Source organism: Stylophora pistillata, chromosome 4 (assembly GCF_964205215.1).
Source record: "Stylophora pistillata chromosome 4, jaStyPist1.2, whole genome shotgun sequence".
NCBI lineage: Eukaryota > Metazoa > Cnidaria > Anthozoa > Scleractinia > Pocilloporidae > Stylophora > Stylophora pistillata.
In genome coordinates this window covers 27,504,486-27,523,213 of record NC_142522.1, presented here as the reverse complement: position 1 = coordinate 27,523,213, position 18,728 = coordinate 27,504,486, and the positions used below count along the sequence as shown (strand labels likewise).

Genomic DNA, 18,728 nt, shown 5'->3' with positions numbered 1-18,728 from the left:
GGTGTAAAGCAGAGTTCAGCGAAATAATTTTAATCAAAAGCAGAGTATTCGGCTTTTCCGCAAAAACGCTATTAGTCTATTAACACAACGGCAATATGCTAAATAGCGTAAATTCTAAAATATTCAAATTTTGATGGCGTTTTTTGAAGCGCTCGCGAAAAAACCCAAAGCAATCATTATATTTCTTGGAACAAGAGCACTTGGGCACTCAATAGCCATAAGATGAACCCGATTGGGAAATGGCCACATATCGAAATTTTGGTTTATAATAGACGGTAAAACTATGTTTACTCAGGCTATTATTAAATCGCCCTTAATGATTGTGTTTTTCGTTGGGAGAAGTATAACCTACAAGTAAAAAACAGGCATCAATAGAGTGCATAATACTTCTACTTTTGACATGGAATTTTTAATTTTCGATGTCATGTCTTGCACCAAAGACGCGGAGACGTTCTTGCGAATGCTCATTTTGGCTAATTTATACAGCTATTTTCGGCCATGGAGAGCGCGAAATCGATTTTCGAGGGGGGCTTTGGGATTTGCGGTTTTGACTGTTTATTTGGATCAGTTTTTCGGTTTTGGGGCCAAAAAGGTTCGGTTTTTTGGTTTTGATGTTCAGAGCGGTTTGCGGATTTTACGTGTTTTTGCACGCGGTTTTCGGTTTTCAAGAAAACTCTGATGCGGTTTTCGGTTTTTCCTTTTTGACCCCTTAAAGGGGAAAATGTAGCGTTTTTGTCAGGTTTGCATGCGGTTTTCGGTTTTGCTGCCTTTTTTCGTCGGTTTCTCGGTTTTGGAGGTTTTTTTCCTCCGGTTTTGTGGTTTCCCAGAGGCCTCAATGCTCCCCTCATTTTCTCAAATACTTCCGAAATTCCGCGGTACTTTGAAAACTGAGACCCGAAACCTTTGAAAACTCGTTAATAGTTACGGCCTGAAAATTGAAAATGAAGATAGATTTAATTTTTGACCGTGGCCGCGATTTTATCAATTTGATCGTTATTTTTGTACATTCCCTCTTAATAATGAAAATTACGGCGCTTGGCGTGTTTACAAAACTTTGTTTGTTTCTTTTGTTGCCACTTGCCTGCTCGCTTATTCCGAAATTTCACTTCGAAGTAAAGAAAAAAAAGCTAGACTCATTACAAATTGGCAGATGGTGACAACTTTAGCTCAGCTTCATTCTCTATACTCTGATAGAGCACGCGCTTTTAACCAATAACAGGGCACGTTATATCCGAATTTTATAATAAAACCTTATTGATAATAGAAATAACTTCAACAATGTTAAAACTAAACTGAAACCACGAGGCTCAACCGAGTGGTTTCACTGCAAAGTTTTTAACATGGTTGGCTTCATTTTGATGATCAATAAGGTTAAAGACTGGAAAATGATGGTAAATTTATTTTTTACAACCACATTGAAATATTCATGCTGCTAATGCGCCAAAGAAAAAATCTCTCGACCAATGAGCGTGCGAGAATTTCTACAGTTATTGTAAAAATAGGTATTGCGGCATTCTACTTTAAGACTTGTTGTTCTTCCTGTTTTTCAGGATAAGTGGTTGCTGCTATGGTTGTGATCAATTTTGTGATTGGTGGATTTAACTGAGTGGACTAGGTATGATTGACTGCTTTAACTGTCCAATTAGAGGTAGTCGATTGCAGTCCACTGTCCGATTACATTCTCCTATTACAACTAAAAATAAATACAGTAGCTAATGCACCAATCACATTTAAATTGAGGAAATTGTTATGGTTATGATCCTTTCAATGGTTATCTTCAGATTTCTGGTTATGTTATGTTTATGATCCATTAAATGGTTATCTTATTCTCAAACATGACCTCTGCAAAGCTGCAAATTGCAAAGAAATAATCAAGGAAAGATCAATTAGGAACGTCAGTTTATGTATTTAGTCAGCGCTAAATTATGAGTAAAAACAGTCACAGCCACGGATAGATCTGAATGATAAAGTAGCTACTCAATTACCCACAAATGAATGAAACAAATGAATTTTGCAAGTTTAATTTGCACTTTAGAGGTGTAATGGCTCATAAACGATATTTCTTACCTGATTTGAGAATTTTAAGTAACAGGTCGTTCAGTTTCAGTAGTTCCCCTCTTTCAGTGGCAGTTTTTTTCTTTTCTGTCGCAGTTTCCTCGGCCTCTTCACCCATCTCCTTAGGATATCTTTTCAACGCTTTCCTAAGTTCTCCTTGAACAACTGTCTTAAGTTCCTTGATGCTTTCTAGAATTTTTTCCTCGCTTTCTGCTTGGAATTCATTCGTGATGTCCTCCTTTAGCTTACGAACTCTTTCTGTTGGAAAATCATCCTCATTGACCTTGGTTTTAATAGTCGTTGTAGCAACGTTAAGGACATTAAAGGCTTCTTCAACAAGTCGCATGTATTCTTCAGAAGTTTCGGCAGCTATTCCGGTGTTAGATGACAAAAGACGAAGGCAATTTCGTAGAAGGTGCAGTTGATCAATCGCCAATGCAAATTTTTCAGCGTCAGAAATCTGTTTTTCACCGAACCTATGAAAATTACCATCAAGCAGTCGACGGGCCGGTTCTACATATTTGTTACTAAGTGATTCCAGCTTGCCTGTACCGTCAGATTCAGAGAATGAAAGAGAATGAATAATGGCCTGGTACAGGCTGGTAAAATCCCATTGATTATACGAAAGGTCTGTGGGTACAATTGAAAAGCCATCTTCAGATTTAAGAAACCTATCGCGCACTTCCTTAGAATCATCCCACGTTCGGCATCCACTCTGTTGGCCAAGGGTGGTGTCCCACATATATTTGAAACTTTGCCGTAGAGCCACAGGGAACTCATTGATCACAATGTCGGCAAATTTGTAATAATTCAGTTGCTCTTTGGTAAGCGGCTGCATAGCCATCACTGCTCCCAGCTCCAGTAACACTAAGAAGAGATTAACAAAAGTGTCATTGTATTGTCGGAAAAGCAGTTAACACTTGATGCGGCCAGATTTATCTTTGATGGAAAGGTACTTCATCAAACTCTAACACGTGACTTTAACCATCAGGTTCTCCCTTTGGGCCGATTCGCTCTAGTGAAAACGAAAACTTCAAGGGTTGTCAACAAATTGGCAGTAAATGATTATGGAGCTACTCAAAAAATGGGCGTTCTTGGAAAAAAAATCTAGTATCGCTTCTGAAGCTTGATTATCGGTTAAAAAAATAGCTCACTTTGGAAAAAATTGATAACGCGGGACCGCAGGTCGACCCCAAAACTCTTGTGCAATTGTTTTGAGGGCTGCTTAAATCTGCCATCCTACCAAAATTAATGTCAAAATCACTTGTACTTTTTTTATTTTAATGATAAGCTAAAAAATGCACCGTAGGTCTTGTGTTCCAAAATTTGTTCTTCATAGTGAAAAACAAACGGAAAAAAAAAATGGCCGAAAACCAAAACAAGACCAAAACATGACCAAAACAAGACCAAAACAAGAGCAAAACAAGACCAAAACAAGACCAAGACAAGACTTAGTGTACTTTAACGATAACTAAAAAATACATCGCAGCTCTTGGGTTAAAAAATTTGTCTTTAAAAGTGAAAAACAAACGGTCAAAAACAAATGGTCAAAATAAAAAGGTGTTCGTTAGGACAAAAGTTTGCTTGGAGGTCGAAATATGCTCGCAGAGTTGCCAGCAACTTGTGGACAAGACTAGACATGTAGGCATAAGCATTCAAACGACCATTTCAGATTTAATTCACGCGGTATGGACTCAATCTGTCCATAGCGGTACTAATAAACATTAGAACTATAGAAACAAATTAAAAGCTTTCCTAACTAAAAATTTTTTAAGTTGCTTTTTAAAAATGGCAAGGCTACTTCTTGTTCTTATAGTTAATGGCAGCGAGTTCCATAAAGCAGGTGCAGCATGAACAAAGGCCCGATCCCCAATTGAAGAGCAGTTGGCTTTTGGGATGAACAGAAGAGATTGTGCAGATGAGCAAAGAGCATAATTAGTAGCTGGTTTCAGGGATAAAAAATCTTTAATGTAGGGAGGACTTTGGGTGCGTAATGACTTGTAAACAAGGAGGAGCAATTTAAACTGAACTCTGAACGTTACTGATAGCCAATGTAGGTCGATAAGTGCGGGAGTGATATGACCAAATTTCCCAACCTGAAAATTCACTCTAGCGGCAGCATTCTGAACTTTCTGTAAACGATCGAGTTGATATTTAGGTCGACCGAAGAGAAGTGCGTTACAGTAAAGAAGGTGTGAGGATACAATGGCGTGGACTAGTGTCTTAGTCGATTGAACGGTAAGGAATTTTCTAATCTGTCTTATGTTGTATAATCCGCGAAAAGCCTTGTTACAAATCTTGCCTATATGTACATTCATTCGCGCATGGGCATTGAACCAGGACCCAAGCTTCCGTACGCTTTCTGAAGGTTTAATGAGGGTGTTACCAATGAAAATAGATTCAATAGATGTTTTTCAAGTTGTTGACGGGTGCCAATAATAAAAAACTCAGTTTTCGCGTCGTTGATCGTTAAACGATCAGCAATAAACCAAGAACGAACACCAACAATGCACTTTTCAATCACTGAGACAGCGTTAATTTCGGAATAGATAGAGCACGGTCGGAAAGAGAGGTAAATCTGGGTGTCATCAGCATAACCATAGACGGAGGGAAGGTGCTGAGAAATGATGTTGAAGAGGCGGGAGACGTAGAGAGTGAATAAAATAGGCCCCATACAACTGCCTGGGAGACTCCACAGTTCAGATTAAAGTCATCAGAAGTCTTATCACTAACAAGTAAACGTTATTTGCGACTCGGATAGGGACGAATAAATGGAGGTCCCGTCTCCTGGAGGGTTAGGGGTAGGAGACGTTAATTTCCCACGCACGAGATTACTGTGTGATGGATGTCCTCCCCTGGGGTGGGATGGGTGGGGTACACAGCTTCACTGTAATAAGTGACAACTTATTGAATTCTGTGTATAATAAAGTTTTTTATTATTATTATTATTATTGGACAGAAATGAGTCGAACCAATTTAAAGCAGTCCCAACGACTCCAAAATCCCGTTGCAAGATATTCAGAAGAATGGAATGTTCAATGGTATCAAAAGCAGCAGTAAGGTCCAAGAGTACGAGAAGTGTCACTTCCTTATCATCCATACTCATTAAGATGTCGTTATGCACCTTTAATAGAGCAGTTTCTGTCGAGTGATACTTACAGAAGCCGGACTGGAATTTAGGAAGAGGGGCATTTTTTTTTAACAGTGGACGAGAAGTTGTTGAAGTGCAGCCTTTTCCACTACTTTGGAAATGAATGGAAGATTACTGGCAGGACGAAAACTTTTGTAGTTCAAATCAAGTCCAGGTTTTTTCAGCGGAGGAATGACAACGGCGGTTCTCCAATTTTCTGGAACGTGACCACTGAGAAGAGAGAGATTTACCATCTCAGTGATAGGGGGCGCTAATACATCGAGAGAGGACTTCGGTAGCCATGTAGGAAAGGATCCAGCCGACAAGAGGCTTTGGAGGATTCTCGAACAATCTTAGACACTTCTTCAATGAATAGCGCGGAAAAACTCTCCAGATTCTCTTTAAAAGTAACAGGAATGAGTCGAGGTTCTTGAACTTGAAACCTGTCAAGCTTTTCCTTTATGACTTCAGTTTTTTCAAGGAAGAAGGTGCCAAATTCTTTTGCTAGCTTTTTGGGGTCCATAGGTTGGCATAGCTAGGTCCCATTTGGACCTAGCTATGCCAATCTTTTTGTAGGTTTTGTCGAAAACCAATTTTTCAGCCAATACAACGGCTCCAAACCTGAACTCTACGGTCGCTACATCGACGACAGTATCGGCGCCACCTCCTCTTCCAGAGAGGAGCTGACTCAATTCATAACCGCAGTCAATTCTTTTCACCCGGCTCTGAAATATACTTGGAAAATTTCTGACAATTCTTTATCCTTTTTAGATATCAAAGTTTAAATTGAAGACAACGGTTTATGCACTAGTGTGTATTACAAACCAACAGACTCGCATAAGTACTTGTTGTATTCGTCTTCGCATCCATCTCACGTTAACAATTCCATTCCTTTTACCCGCTTTCTAAGACTTTGTCGTTTATGTAGTGATGACTCTGATTTCCACCATAAATCAGAGTCAATGTGCCGGTTTTTCGATAAACGTGGTTACCCTGATTCTGTCTTTCAAGCGGGTGACCACTGCGCCCAACTTGTTGATCGACATTCAGCACTACAAACGTCACAAAAGGAAGATTCCGACCGCATTCCATTCACTCTCACGTTTCACCCTCACAACCACTCAGTTAAATCCATCATTCTTAAAAACTTTGAATTACTTCAAAACGATCCAGAGACAAGCACTATCTTTTCGCAGCCTCCGCCCATTTCATTCAAACGCGACAAAAACATAGGAAATTATTTGGTCAGAAGTTTTTTTCAGACTAATGACCAACCAGGCACTTTTAAATGCGCTTGTGTACGATGCAAAACGTGTCCTTTCATTCACAACACTGAGAAAATATCGGGACCCAAACGATCCATTAAGATCACCGATCACTTCACGTGCACCTCCACCAATGTAATCTATTACATAACTTGCACTTATTGCAAAAAGATTTACATCGGCGAAACAGGCAGAAGACTAGGTGACCGATTCCGAGAACACCATCGCGACGTGGAGAGAAATGACAAGGACACATCGAAACCAGTCGCTAGACATTTTAATTTACCTAATCATTCTAAGCAACATATGGCAATCTACGGTCTTTCCTTACACTTAGGTAGCACGAAAAGCCGTAAAACTCTTGAACAAAAGCTCATCTTTCAAACCGGCAGTCTAAATCCCACAGGTATTAACGAACGCTTTTCATTCCACTAATTTATTCGTGTTTTTCTCGTTGCAATGTTCCCACCAATAACGCAGCTCCATTTTCTGCCTTTAAAAGCACATACAACTCACAGTTCCTCTATTCGCTCCGACGAAGGGCTAACGCTCGAAACGTCAGCTTTTATAATCGTAACGGTGGCCAATTTACCATTTCAACTTTGTTGATATATTCAAATTATTTCGTTACCCCCACCCAAACAGTTTCTTTAGAAACTATCAGCCTTCATGGTAATTAGTCAACAGGAAGGTCAATTTTCACGGCTCTCTTTTCAAGGCGACGACGTTTACGCTTGAGTTGTTAAATGTCATCATTAAACCAAGGGACCTTTGGACGATTAATCATAGTCCTTGTTTTATGCGGGGCAAACTTATCCAGTTTGTCAGTAAGGGTCTTATTAAAGCAGTCGGAGAGTGCATCAGTGTTGTCCCAGTGTACGCTTGCACAACGCATAGAAGAGGCAATATCAGCTGAGAACGCGACAATATCAATATTTTTGAGTTTACGAAAAGTCAGTTCTTTGCATTACAAAGCTGGTCGTGAGAAACCAATAGATCTCTGAGTAATAAAATGATCGGAGATGGCAAAAGTAGTTTTAGGGGAAGCAAGAACAATATCATCCGAGGAACGAGTAATAATTAAATCTAAGGTATGACCCCGGCGATAAATCGGTCGGGCCTGAATCGTGTTGCGAAAGACTGAACGTTTCCAGTAAATCCATCAATTTCTTGGTGGCATTGTCACGGAGGTGATGTAAGTAAAGGCTGAAGTCTCCAGAGATAACAAGGGCCTAGGGACACATAACAACATTCTCTAAGAACTGAGAGAATTCATCGAAAAAGACAGAGATTGAAACGGGGTGTAACGAAGAATATGGAGGTCGATACACTATCACATGTCCCATAGAGCGATTTTGCACTAAACAATCCACTCCGAAAATTCGAAAGACTTGTTTTCCTTCCCATCTACTAACGAGACGTTGAGAGAGTCTCGAAACAGAATCCAAGTACCACCACCACGGTTGCGCGATTGTCTAGAAAAATTATTGAAGAAATAGCCAGCCACAGATAACTGAGCAATACTGACGGAGTCAGCGTCATTTAACCAGGTCTCAGTAACGGTGCAGAGGCTGATGTTATTTTCATCGACGTGGTCAATGATGCTCTCGATTTTATTCCTAACAGATCTTGAACTGAGGACCGCAAAGTTTAGAATTGAACGCGGATTAACGAACGAATTTGTATGAAGTGAGGAGTTCGTCGAAGTAACGTTAGAGGATACGTGATTGTTTATGTTCAGGGGTGTGAGGACGCAGAGGCTATTTGAAATGGATCCTTTATGCAAATTATCCCGGCCTCGACTAGCGCGTGGATAAGACACCAAGAATTCAATTCTGTGAATATTTCTAGCTCTCCTTTCTCTGACTCGATGGCCAGCGCGGCATCTCTTGTAGGTCGATGATAACGGCGATGAACAAGGCCAGTGAAAAAATCGATGGAAGATACCTGAATAGTAGGAACCACAAAATCCAACATGGCGGGTGTCAGCATTATTCGCAGACAACAGTTTATTACCTGGATACGAGACCAGGCCAGATATCACAGAAATCGTAGGTAAGCAGATTAGCAAATAAATTTGTTTCTTCTGCAAGGCACCAGGGTTAAGCTCAACATCCATGTGGACAGTTAAATCTTTTGGTAAAACCAAACAGGTCGGACCATGTTTGTACCAAACCGGAAATAAGCCGCCTCGGAAACTTTAGTTCTTGGTTGTTCTTGATAAAAGATGTCTTAGCGTGGAACTTGGTCAAAATCGAGTAGTAGAGGCATTTAGGTTGCCATACCATATTAAATAAGAAAATAGGACAGGCAATCAGGGAAACAAGCACTTAAACTTACAGTTTAAAGATGACATTGAAATCATGTCTTGAGTACTTAAAACGCGAGACAAAGGTTTTTTTTTTTTTTTTTCAGTTAACTCAAGCCGCTCGTTCTTCTCTTCGAGAACATTTAACCAAGCGCTGCGTTATATTTAGCTCAAATATAACAATATTGTTATATTTAGCTCAATTGGTTAGAGCGCCGGACTGTTATGCGGGAGGTCGACGGTTCGAGCCCCGGCCGGACCAACACTCAAGGTCTTAAAATAACTGAGGAGAATGTACTACCTTGCTATAATATCAAGAAATGGATAGACATTCTAGTCTTCTCGCATAAGGACGAATAAACCGTAGGTCCCGTCTCCTGCATCTATTAATTAGTTCATTTGGTTAGGCAGGGGACGTTAAAGAACCCACATCACGAGATTACTGTGATGTGGTCTGGCCTGTTTACTGGGAATTGGGGGGAGGGAGCATCTGTTAGATTCGCCTTTATTGATTGTAAACTGCTACTAGCAGTCTGATAAAGTCCCCCGCTCAGTGTTGTAAAGCGCATTTGATCATATCTTCCTGTATGTTAATTTGCTCTATATAGGTGTGAAATTCTTTCATTTTTCGCCCTGAGTTTAACTCTGTGTATGCATTGTAATTTGGCCGAAGGACTTTAATGTAGAGATCATTTCAGTTCTTCTTCCTTTAAACTGCGAACCGTCCCTCCTTTTCAGCGAAGTCCGTCTTGCGAGTCAAAAAATTCAGAGAAAAGAAATTTGTTTTAGCGCGCTAGGGGGGACACTTGCAGTGACGCTGATGCGCCGCAGAGGCTCCATGAGTTAGGTGCTCGAAAATTAGCCCCGAGATTGTCGCAAAACGGAAGGTGATTAAAATAATCTGACTCCAAACTCCTGGCGGAGAATTGTGCACAGTTTCTGTTTTGATCAGATATAACTCATGATAACTGCAATAAGTATTCATAACAATCAAACATAGTGCATTTCTCTTCATAAATACATAGGTCAGCGGAGAAAACTTAATGTTTTCGCTGAAGATCTGCTCCAGTTAACATGGAAGGCAAATACCACGCGACACTATATGAAATCCTGTGAAATAAAGTTTCCTAACACCTTTAAATACAGCTATCTCAGAGAACAAGATAAAATCGTTGAAGAAGGTGAAATAGAAATCATTATGTTATGATGAAACAATTTTTCGTTTTTTATCTACTTTCTATTGCGGCTTCTATTCAAGGGCGGCTTCTATTTTTTCTTTTCACTAGATTTCTGCGGCTTCTATAGACTTTCTCAAAGTCGTTCGCTTTGTTTTCTGTTCTGGTGTGGTAGGACTCGCACGATAAACTTATGACAAAGATAAAGCGCGACTTGTGAGCAAGTCTACGGCTTCTATTCAAAGGCGGCTTCTGATTAAAGGCGGCTTCTATTCAAGAAAATACGGTAGAGAGTCTTCAATATTATTCCTCTTCCTCAATAAAACAAGATAACTAGCATAAAATAGTCCTGAAATGTTCATCTTCAAGATGAGGATTAATGGCCAAACTTTGTTATAGAGGTCTCATTTTGACAACAAAGGTTGTAGATGTAACCAGAGGATTTTAGGAACTAAAAACGTCAGCATCATCTCCAATACTGGCCTGATAGATTCAGTCATGACTTTGTTTACATAATGAAGCAGAATTGAGTTCTAAAGTTTGTTGGTTGATTGTCTTTTCCTAAGCAAGTGATGTGAAATTAACTCTAGGGAAGCATTTCATATGAATATTTTGGCATTTTGTGTACCAGTACACAAGGACAAAACTTTGCAGAAGTGCCGGGATACTCGGGAAAGGATGTATTCTACACTAGAAGCCATTGGGAGCTTGATTTGGTTTGAATGTATGATTAATTTTCAACAATACACACAGTCATGTAAAGTAACACAATGCCTAGCATAGGTTTCTATTGTCCATTAAGGCACAAAGTTCTATTTTCAGTTAGTCGAGAGCAAAACGTTTACTATAACTTTTGTACTTGAGTTTTGTGGGACTGTATTTTTAATAAAGAACAAAGAAAAATTTAGTTGAGGTAGGTGGATATGGGGCTGCAAATGGAAGAAATAGGGAAATAAGATAGGTATGTAACTGAGATCAGAACACAAGCAATATTTTAATGAATCATAAGTGGAGTTGTACTCTCAAGTAACATTACATTAACGTTGCTAATAATTTTTTAACCCACTTAAAGATTTACAATTTGACCTGGATGTTTTATTTAACATAAAATTCAATAGAGATAGAGACTGTCACCATAATAGATTTCAGGAACAATAATCAGAGACCTAACTTAAACACAGGCGTCAATGTACAGGCACGTGCATGATGGTATCAAAAGGATTATAAGTACCAGAATCCTTCAAGTTTTCTTATTATTGAAATGTAATCTCATGCTAGTGTGTTTATCGAATTCAAGCTTTATGGAGACATGAAATGAGTAGGTGAACTTGACATCATCATGTAAATGGTCAACTTGATATCATCATGCAAAGTGCTAATCTACCCTACAAACGGTCCAAAACAAACATGGTAAGCAACTGAACTTCACATATCAATTTGTGTTAGAGCACAAGAGGACTTGTGAGACCTGCTTCCCTCTGATTGGCCAGAAAAACATCGAACTTCTGTACCAATCAAAATTCTAAATGACTGTGACAGTTTGGAAGGTGATCTGTTAAGACTGTGCTTTAGGGGGTCTATAGAGGTGAATTGAACCCTGGGTCTCTGAGGATGCCTGACGGTTATCTAATCCACATTAAGTAACTCTAACTATAAACGTAACAAATGCCAGTTCCATTGAACTGTCTTCATAAAAACTCAACAAAGTCTAAGCTAATTTAACTCAAGTGTACTTTGGTATTTGAAATAAGCACAAGTAAATTTTTCACAAACAACAAATGTTATGAGCTCATAGGGTGCGTGCAGTTTGAAAAAAATTACAAGTACTTCTCAAATAAGAGGTCATGTTATTACTTATTCATAATGTTTACATGAAAGATACACGTTCACAGGAAATCAACAAACTGACGACAGATAAATTTGAGTGTTGACTAAATGAAGTATGTGTTATCAAAATTTGTCCTTCGGCTGAAATCTTGCTCAGGAGTGCAATTTTGTTAGTGTTAATCAATATACATAAAAATGTCCAAGCTTTCGTTTATTTTGGCCAACTACTGTGTGTATCAATCAGTACAACCTACTTTGTGTAAATCTGATTGGTTTCTAGCTTGATCTATTGTTGCTAAGCTAGTTAACATTTGTACTTGAGTAATTACTTTTGCACTAGTGATACATGAAAAAAGTACCTAGCTGTTTTCCGCCAATCAAGAGTGTAACTTTTCATGTATATCAGTATTGTGATGAATTAACCAAAACCAAACAAGTGCCTAAAATTGAGCTGTAGTCTACCAAATAAAGGCCCAATACACATGTATTGCTACCAAGTTTAAATATCAATGTTTATCTGAACCATTAAGAGGAGAACTTAGAAGACTGCCAAGCTTACAGTAAGTCATAAAATGTGAAGGTCTGAATAATTCTGGGCATTACTTGGAAAACATAGTAGACTAAGTTAAGAAATAGCAATCACATCTCAGTTGTAACATTAAACTACTAGACTGCTAGTTGTATCTTAATAGAAGCAAAGTCACTTTGTCACTGAGTTTCTATGTAATACTTCCTCAAAGTTTGGAATCAATCATAGTCGACATTTAGCTCCAAGATTTTCATGCTAACGAAAAACTGCAGTTTCAGGTAAGGCATTAGACATTTGTGAATCGGTTTAGATATGTAAACCTGAAGAAAAATTTCATTTGAAGGAGCTGTAGCATTGAACTTCCAGACAACAGCAGTGTTTTATTTTCAAATGGAAACAAAAAGTCCTATTCTCACTCAATGGCTAACAACTGTATTTAGCATGACTACCAAAAAGACTGGTTAAGTAATTTTCTTACTGAGCTTGTGGTTTGAACAGAAATTCAGGATAAAAAATGTTCTTGTAAATGACATACGTGAAATGTGACCGCACCTCTTGGTCATGTGAATTCTAGCGGTACATAAATTGCAGGTTACTATAAGGTTAACCAAAACACTATAGCTATTTCATTCCTCATTTTGTATTGCCAACAACTTGTTTAAATGTTGATAAATAGAAGACTCCTTACTGTAATCCATACTTAGAAGACAAGCCGACCATAGGAAAGCCGGTGTGTGAAATCTAAGCAACAAAGATGAATGAATAATTAGACAGAAAACCATCTTTAACAATGTATTACACCCATAAATACAAAATGGCCCCTTTCTGAAGCTTAAGCTTTGAAGCTTACATAACTTAGCCGAGCGTAGACTGGAACCTATCCTCAATGATAATAAAGCAGTGACAAGTACTCTTCTCATGGTGACAAATCCAGGTATAAACATCTTGGATCATGACATGGTGTGGTTTACAATTCGTGTAAGCCACACAAAAACGATTCTGTTGTAGATTATTTACAGATTTACAGCTTCCACTCAATAAATAAACTCAAGCCAGATGGCCAGTGATTTACAAACTTTTCTTGTGTTCTCCAAACATCCTGTGTAGGTTATTATGCTGCTAAACCAGTAGAAATTGCAGTCTATTGCTAAAATGAAATTTAAACTTAACTTGAAACAAAGTGCTGTGGTGTATTTGTAGAGACTGGGCAGTATTCGTTCCAGTCTCCCCCTACGTTCGTAGTGCAGGTTGTCAAGCAATGCCATGTGCTCGTGAGTCGAAAATATAATTAAACCTTTTCCCTCGTTGAGTGCGCTTCAAGTGCAGTAATTTTTTATGGGATTACTGGTGCAATAATGGACAAGTCTATCTCGGTCATTTCATAACTTTCCATTATAGTAGACGTAATAGTTAACACTTAACAAACATACTAGACCAAAGGATGATGGCTCCAGTACCAGATAGACACTACTGCATGTGCGCCAGATATCAGTTGGAAAATAAAAAAATTTTCAGTATAAAAAAGTTCTTTTAGATCTACACTAAGCAACTGCTCCAGGAGTAAAATCCAGCAAACATCACAAAGAATGATTCCTGATCTAAAAGATAACTTAAGTTTAGAATATGAGGAAAGGCAGACCGGGAGGCATGCACTTAAACTTGTAGTTTAAAGATAAAATTGAAATCATTTCTTGGGTACTTAGGTGGGAGACAAAGGCTTTTTCAGTTGACTTAAGCCGCTCGTCATTCTCTTCCAGATTATTTAACCTACTGGTGCATAGTAATTACCATAATTTCCCGCCGTTTACCCGCGGGTAAGCTGTTGATTTTGCCTTAGACACGCACCACTGCGGGTATTAGAGAGGTGCGGGCTATGTGACACTTTTGAAATCTACTGGCAGTTGAATTGAAAAAAATTCTCACCTACCTGCATTTCCACCTCTCAGATGAATTTTAATGTATTAATTAAGAGTGCCACAAAGCGGCACGAAAACGTGATGCCGACTTGAGTTTCTTTCACGCACAATTAGTTACGCGACGAACATATTTTTATCGGCACACGTGCAAACAAAACCTTGATGGTGACAAAAATAATCCAATGATAACTGGCGCATCAGTAACAAATTTCCAGTTAACACTAGCTTGAGCTGAAGAGAATTTTCTCGTTTTAAGGGACTGTTTAGGCCCAGTAGAACTGGAGATATCGATTTTTTTGAGAAATCAACAAATCAACATGGTGCTGAACGATCGCTCGCACAAAATGTGGCCACGAATTCGCATTCCGTCAGGAATGTAACGTTGTGAGTTCTAGAGCCTTTTTGTACAAATTTCCTTTGCTTTTGAGGTGCGGATTATCCACCAGTTCATAACCCGCAGTTGACATTTTTTTTCGCCGCATGCAATAATCGGCTGGTGCGGGTAAACGGTCGGAAATTACGGTAGTAATTGGTTGACAACCATAATGAAAATTTTGTGTAGATAAAAGTCCAGTTTCTTCTCAATTCAGTGTTATTATTGTAATTTGGCTGAAGGACGTCAATTTAGAGATCATTTCAGTCCTTCTTTCTATGACTACGAACAGTCTCTCAGTTGAAACAAATTGCTCTTAGCACACCACGGGGAACTCTTGTTGTGATGCCGATACGGTGCAAGAACTGCATGAGTGAGGTGCTAAAAAAGTAGCACCCAGATCATCGCAAAAAGTAGCAAGGTTACAATGGAAGGGTGTTCAAAAAAATCTTGACTCCAAACACTTAGCAGACAGTTGTGCAAAGTTCGTGTTTTGATAAGATATAACTCATGATCGACTGCAATAAGTATTCATAACAGAGGTTAATCAAACAGAATGCATCTCTTTTCATAAATACACAGCATTTACAGAGAAAACTTAATTGTGATTTCAGTTTCATAAACCGAGGGCACTAAAGATCTGCTCTAGTTAGCATGGATGGCAAACATCACGCAAGAATATATGACTGAAGCACTTTAAAATAAATTTTTCTGTGACCTTTAAGAACAGCTATCTGAAATAACAACGATCAAAGTAAACTATGTTGGGATTGAGAGCTTTTGGGTAAAATGATCATATAATATTTTCATTTATTGTATTCGGAAAATTTTGAAAGGTTCTTGCCAATACAATAGAATCAATAGATATGAAACCAAGTATCCTTTTTATCTCATCTGGCTCAATCGCCAACATCTCTGAAAATACAGCATCCTCCACATACTCTAAATTTCGTACGGGAAGAAGATGAAATAAGCTACAACGTTTCCAATTAAGCTTCACCCATGCCGTTACATAAACAGAAAGCGCTAAAGATCTGCTCTACTTAACATGGAGGGCAAACATCATGCGTGAATAGCGTTGAAGTACTTTGAAATAAAGTTTTCTGTTACCTTAAAGAACAGCTTTCTCAAAGAACAATAAAGAATAGTGGCATAGAGTACTTTTGACGAAATTTTGCCCTTTACAGAGGTAAAATAATCATATAATATTGCCATTTAGTGAAATCGAAAGATTTTGAAAGAATCTTGCCGGTACTAAAGAATTAAATAGATATCTCTCCAATAATTCTTTATATCTCATCTGGTTCGGTCGCTAACATCTCTGAAAATACACCATCCCCCACACAGTCTAAATTTCGCACGGGAAGAAGGTAGAGGAGGCAGTGACGTTTCATGTCGCTTCCACTGATTAGTATTACTGTGATCAGATGGACGAACTGATATACAAAAAGGTGATATACTCTTACGCGAGCAAGAGAAAGGAAGGTGCCGTCGCGTGCATTCATCATCAATGACGGGAATGAACAAGCTCCTAAGTCACAGGATCCTATCCTAGTTCCAGTAGCACGGAAACTCAGAGCTGGATGTTAATTTAATATACAAAGGACTAGCAATTTGCACTTTCGACAGTCAGTTGTAATTGAAGTTGGTAACAATGGCGCCAAGTTCACCCTAAATTACGAACAGTTAATCCCTCCCAACCGAGGTAGGAGACGACGAAAATTGAAAGCAGTAGCGTACTTTCGCTCGATAAAATATTCCACTTATTCGATGGATTGCGTTTGTGAATCAAGTTTAACACTAACAAAAACAACCAAGAAGAGGTCTAAACAAAATTCAAGTTAATCAAGGCAGTTAATTAACCGGATCGCAAAGGCGTATATTTGAAATAACTGAGACACCCAGGAAAACATCCGTCAGTTGCCGCTTTCAAAACGGTTTCTTCTTGATTGCAAGATAAAGTTTCCAGTTCTAAACGTGAACCAATGCGGTGTCTGTTTCACTTTAAATTGAAATGTTTCAAAGCTCCGATATTCCTTTTACGAACAGCTTCAGTTTAGACAGGAGGAAGCTACAACGCAAGCAAAATCATGATGAGCTCCAAGCTTACCTTACAGTCGGCGTGTAGCGTAATGGAATGACAGTGACATTCAAAGATTTACATCCGAACTGAATGTAGCCAACAACTATAAACGGATGACTCCAAGTACCTTTGGTATTTCATGCGTCCTTGAACTTTCAGCTAAAGACACTCCTTCACGCGTCTGACCACAGGGGGCCAATACAATCTGTTTGTGTAGCCGACCGTTGTTTTATAGTGAATGTACCAGATTTACGGTTTGCCTCACCTAGTGTGATATATAGCTGACTATGTACATAAATCGTTGATAAATAAACGTTGAATTACTTTATTTGTGGTGCATAGTCGTCCTTTTGCCTCAAAAATGCTTTTTTTGAGCGATTTTGAACAAGTCTGATTTCGTATATGAGCACGATCCTTCGTCGTTAATGTAATGCATTAAAGAAAGACAAAGGTGGAAGCCTTGTTTTGAAAGGGTTCAAGCGCCCGAGCGATTTTGACCCAGAAAATCGCATCGCTCCGCTTTCAAACTTCGCAGCATTAAGGTCAAAAGATGCACGATTCTCCTCGTACCTTCCAATCGAAAATCCATCCAAACGGACCGGAGCTAGCCTTCGAAGAAAATCAAAATCCCACAGCATTTTAGCGTCTGGGATGCGTAGCAAGATTCTCGTGTGCCAGCCAGAAACCGTCACGTTGATTGTCCTTTTCTGATTGGACGACGTTAAACGATGACCAATTCAAAATATCTAACGAGGGTAGGGAACCATTGGCGTTTAGAAACCCTTCAATTGTTTACCCACCAGACTCGGGTCGTGTGTCTTTTTCTTTAACGCTCACCGGAAGCAACTTACATTTTCGCGCATTGTTTGCATCTCCTTCATCAATTGCGTCAAAAGTAAACAGGTCACCCGGCAACATAAACAGCACCTGTGAATAAAAAATTGTACTAGTAAGCGCCGGAAGAAAATATGAGTCGCTGTTTCTTTCATTTCATCTGAAAGAGGCAGAGCCAGGCTTTTGATGAAAGCATAGGAAATATCGCTGCACTTTCCCATGCGCACTTCTCGCAGACAGGCGACGAATAGCTAGGCCTTGTCACGGCTTTCGACGCCATCTTTACGGGTAGGCAAAGTGGTCAGAAATCACAGTGTTTGTATGGGAATCCCATGACAAATAACTTTTCCCAAAATCGAATTTTACGCAATTTATGAATCGCAACGTTAAAACACTGGGCAGAAGATTGCATTCACCAAGTTTGAAAAATGTAGGTTGGATAGAAGACGCTCAATTAATTTTTCTAATTTTCCATACATTTGTCTGTAAATTTTTTCCGCGCCGCCCCTTCCACCCTGCGAAAATTTCGGTTTGTGCATTCAAAGTCTTTTAACCGATCAGCTGGGATTTGAATATTTGAATACTAAACAATCTGTTTCCCTGTTCATTCATTGGCGGACGCGAACAATGGGCGAAAATGTAAGTTGCTTGCGGTGAGCGTCAAGACACTCACCTATTATATTTTAATTTCAAAATTAAAATAATCTAAAATTAGTTTCGTGAGGGGAGGAGTGAGACGAATTTCAACCCCATTCCTTCTCTATCATCTTTATCGGATAAATTGCTGTGAGGTAAGAAAAGAATTGTTATCTTGTGAATAATACTATTTTATTAATTTGAGGCTCGCAAAATCATAGCATATTTCATTTTTCACACACTACTCGAAAAGGTCCAATTTTGATTGACTCTTGTGCGAGCCACTAAAGGTTCTACAAGAAGGTTAGGGAGGATGACTCAAATACACGATCAACGAAATCAACGGCTGTCTATGAACGCCTTTGCGTGTCTCGTAACCATTACCAAGGAATCCAAGGAATTGGCAACTTTCCCTCAGATACCTTCAGCTGTTATGGTTTACGCCATCCTTAAGTACTTTGAGGGGATAAAGTCTTGGTGGGGCAGTTTCCTGCTAATGTACCTCGGATCACGGCTCAAAAGGCCTGAATGGTTCAAAGTCGCAAAAAAAGAAAGGGATAAAGACATTAATCTCTTGTTTGGAATGCACTGTAGTAC

The 18,728-nt window shown here is 39.0% G+C and overlaps 1 protein-coding gene across 2 annotated transcripts in view; it reads right to left on the bottom strand.

Moving 5' to 3' along the window:
- The window catches only part of LOC148733147 (uncharacterized), a 56,590-nt gene extending 53,677 nt beyond the window's left edge, over positions 1-2,913 (bottom strand). For both annotated transcript variants that reach the window (XM_088756519.1, XM_088756518.1), the window contains exon 1: positions 2,068-2,913. In XM_088756519.1, coding sequence (XP_088612645.1) covers positions 2,068-2,899 — 832 coding nt within the window. In that variant the 5' untranslated portion in view covers positions 2,900-2,913. The remainder of the gene's footprint in view (positions 1-2,067) is intronic.
- Between the last annotated feature and the right edge of the window lie 15,815 nt (positions 2,914-18,728).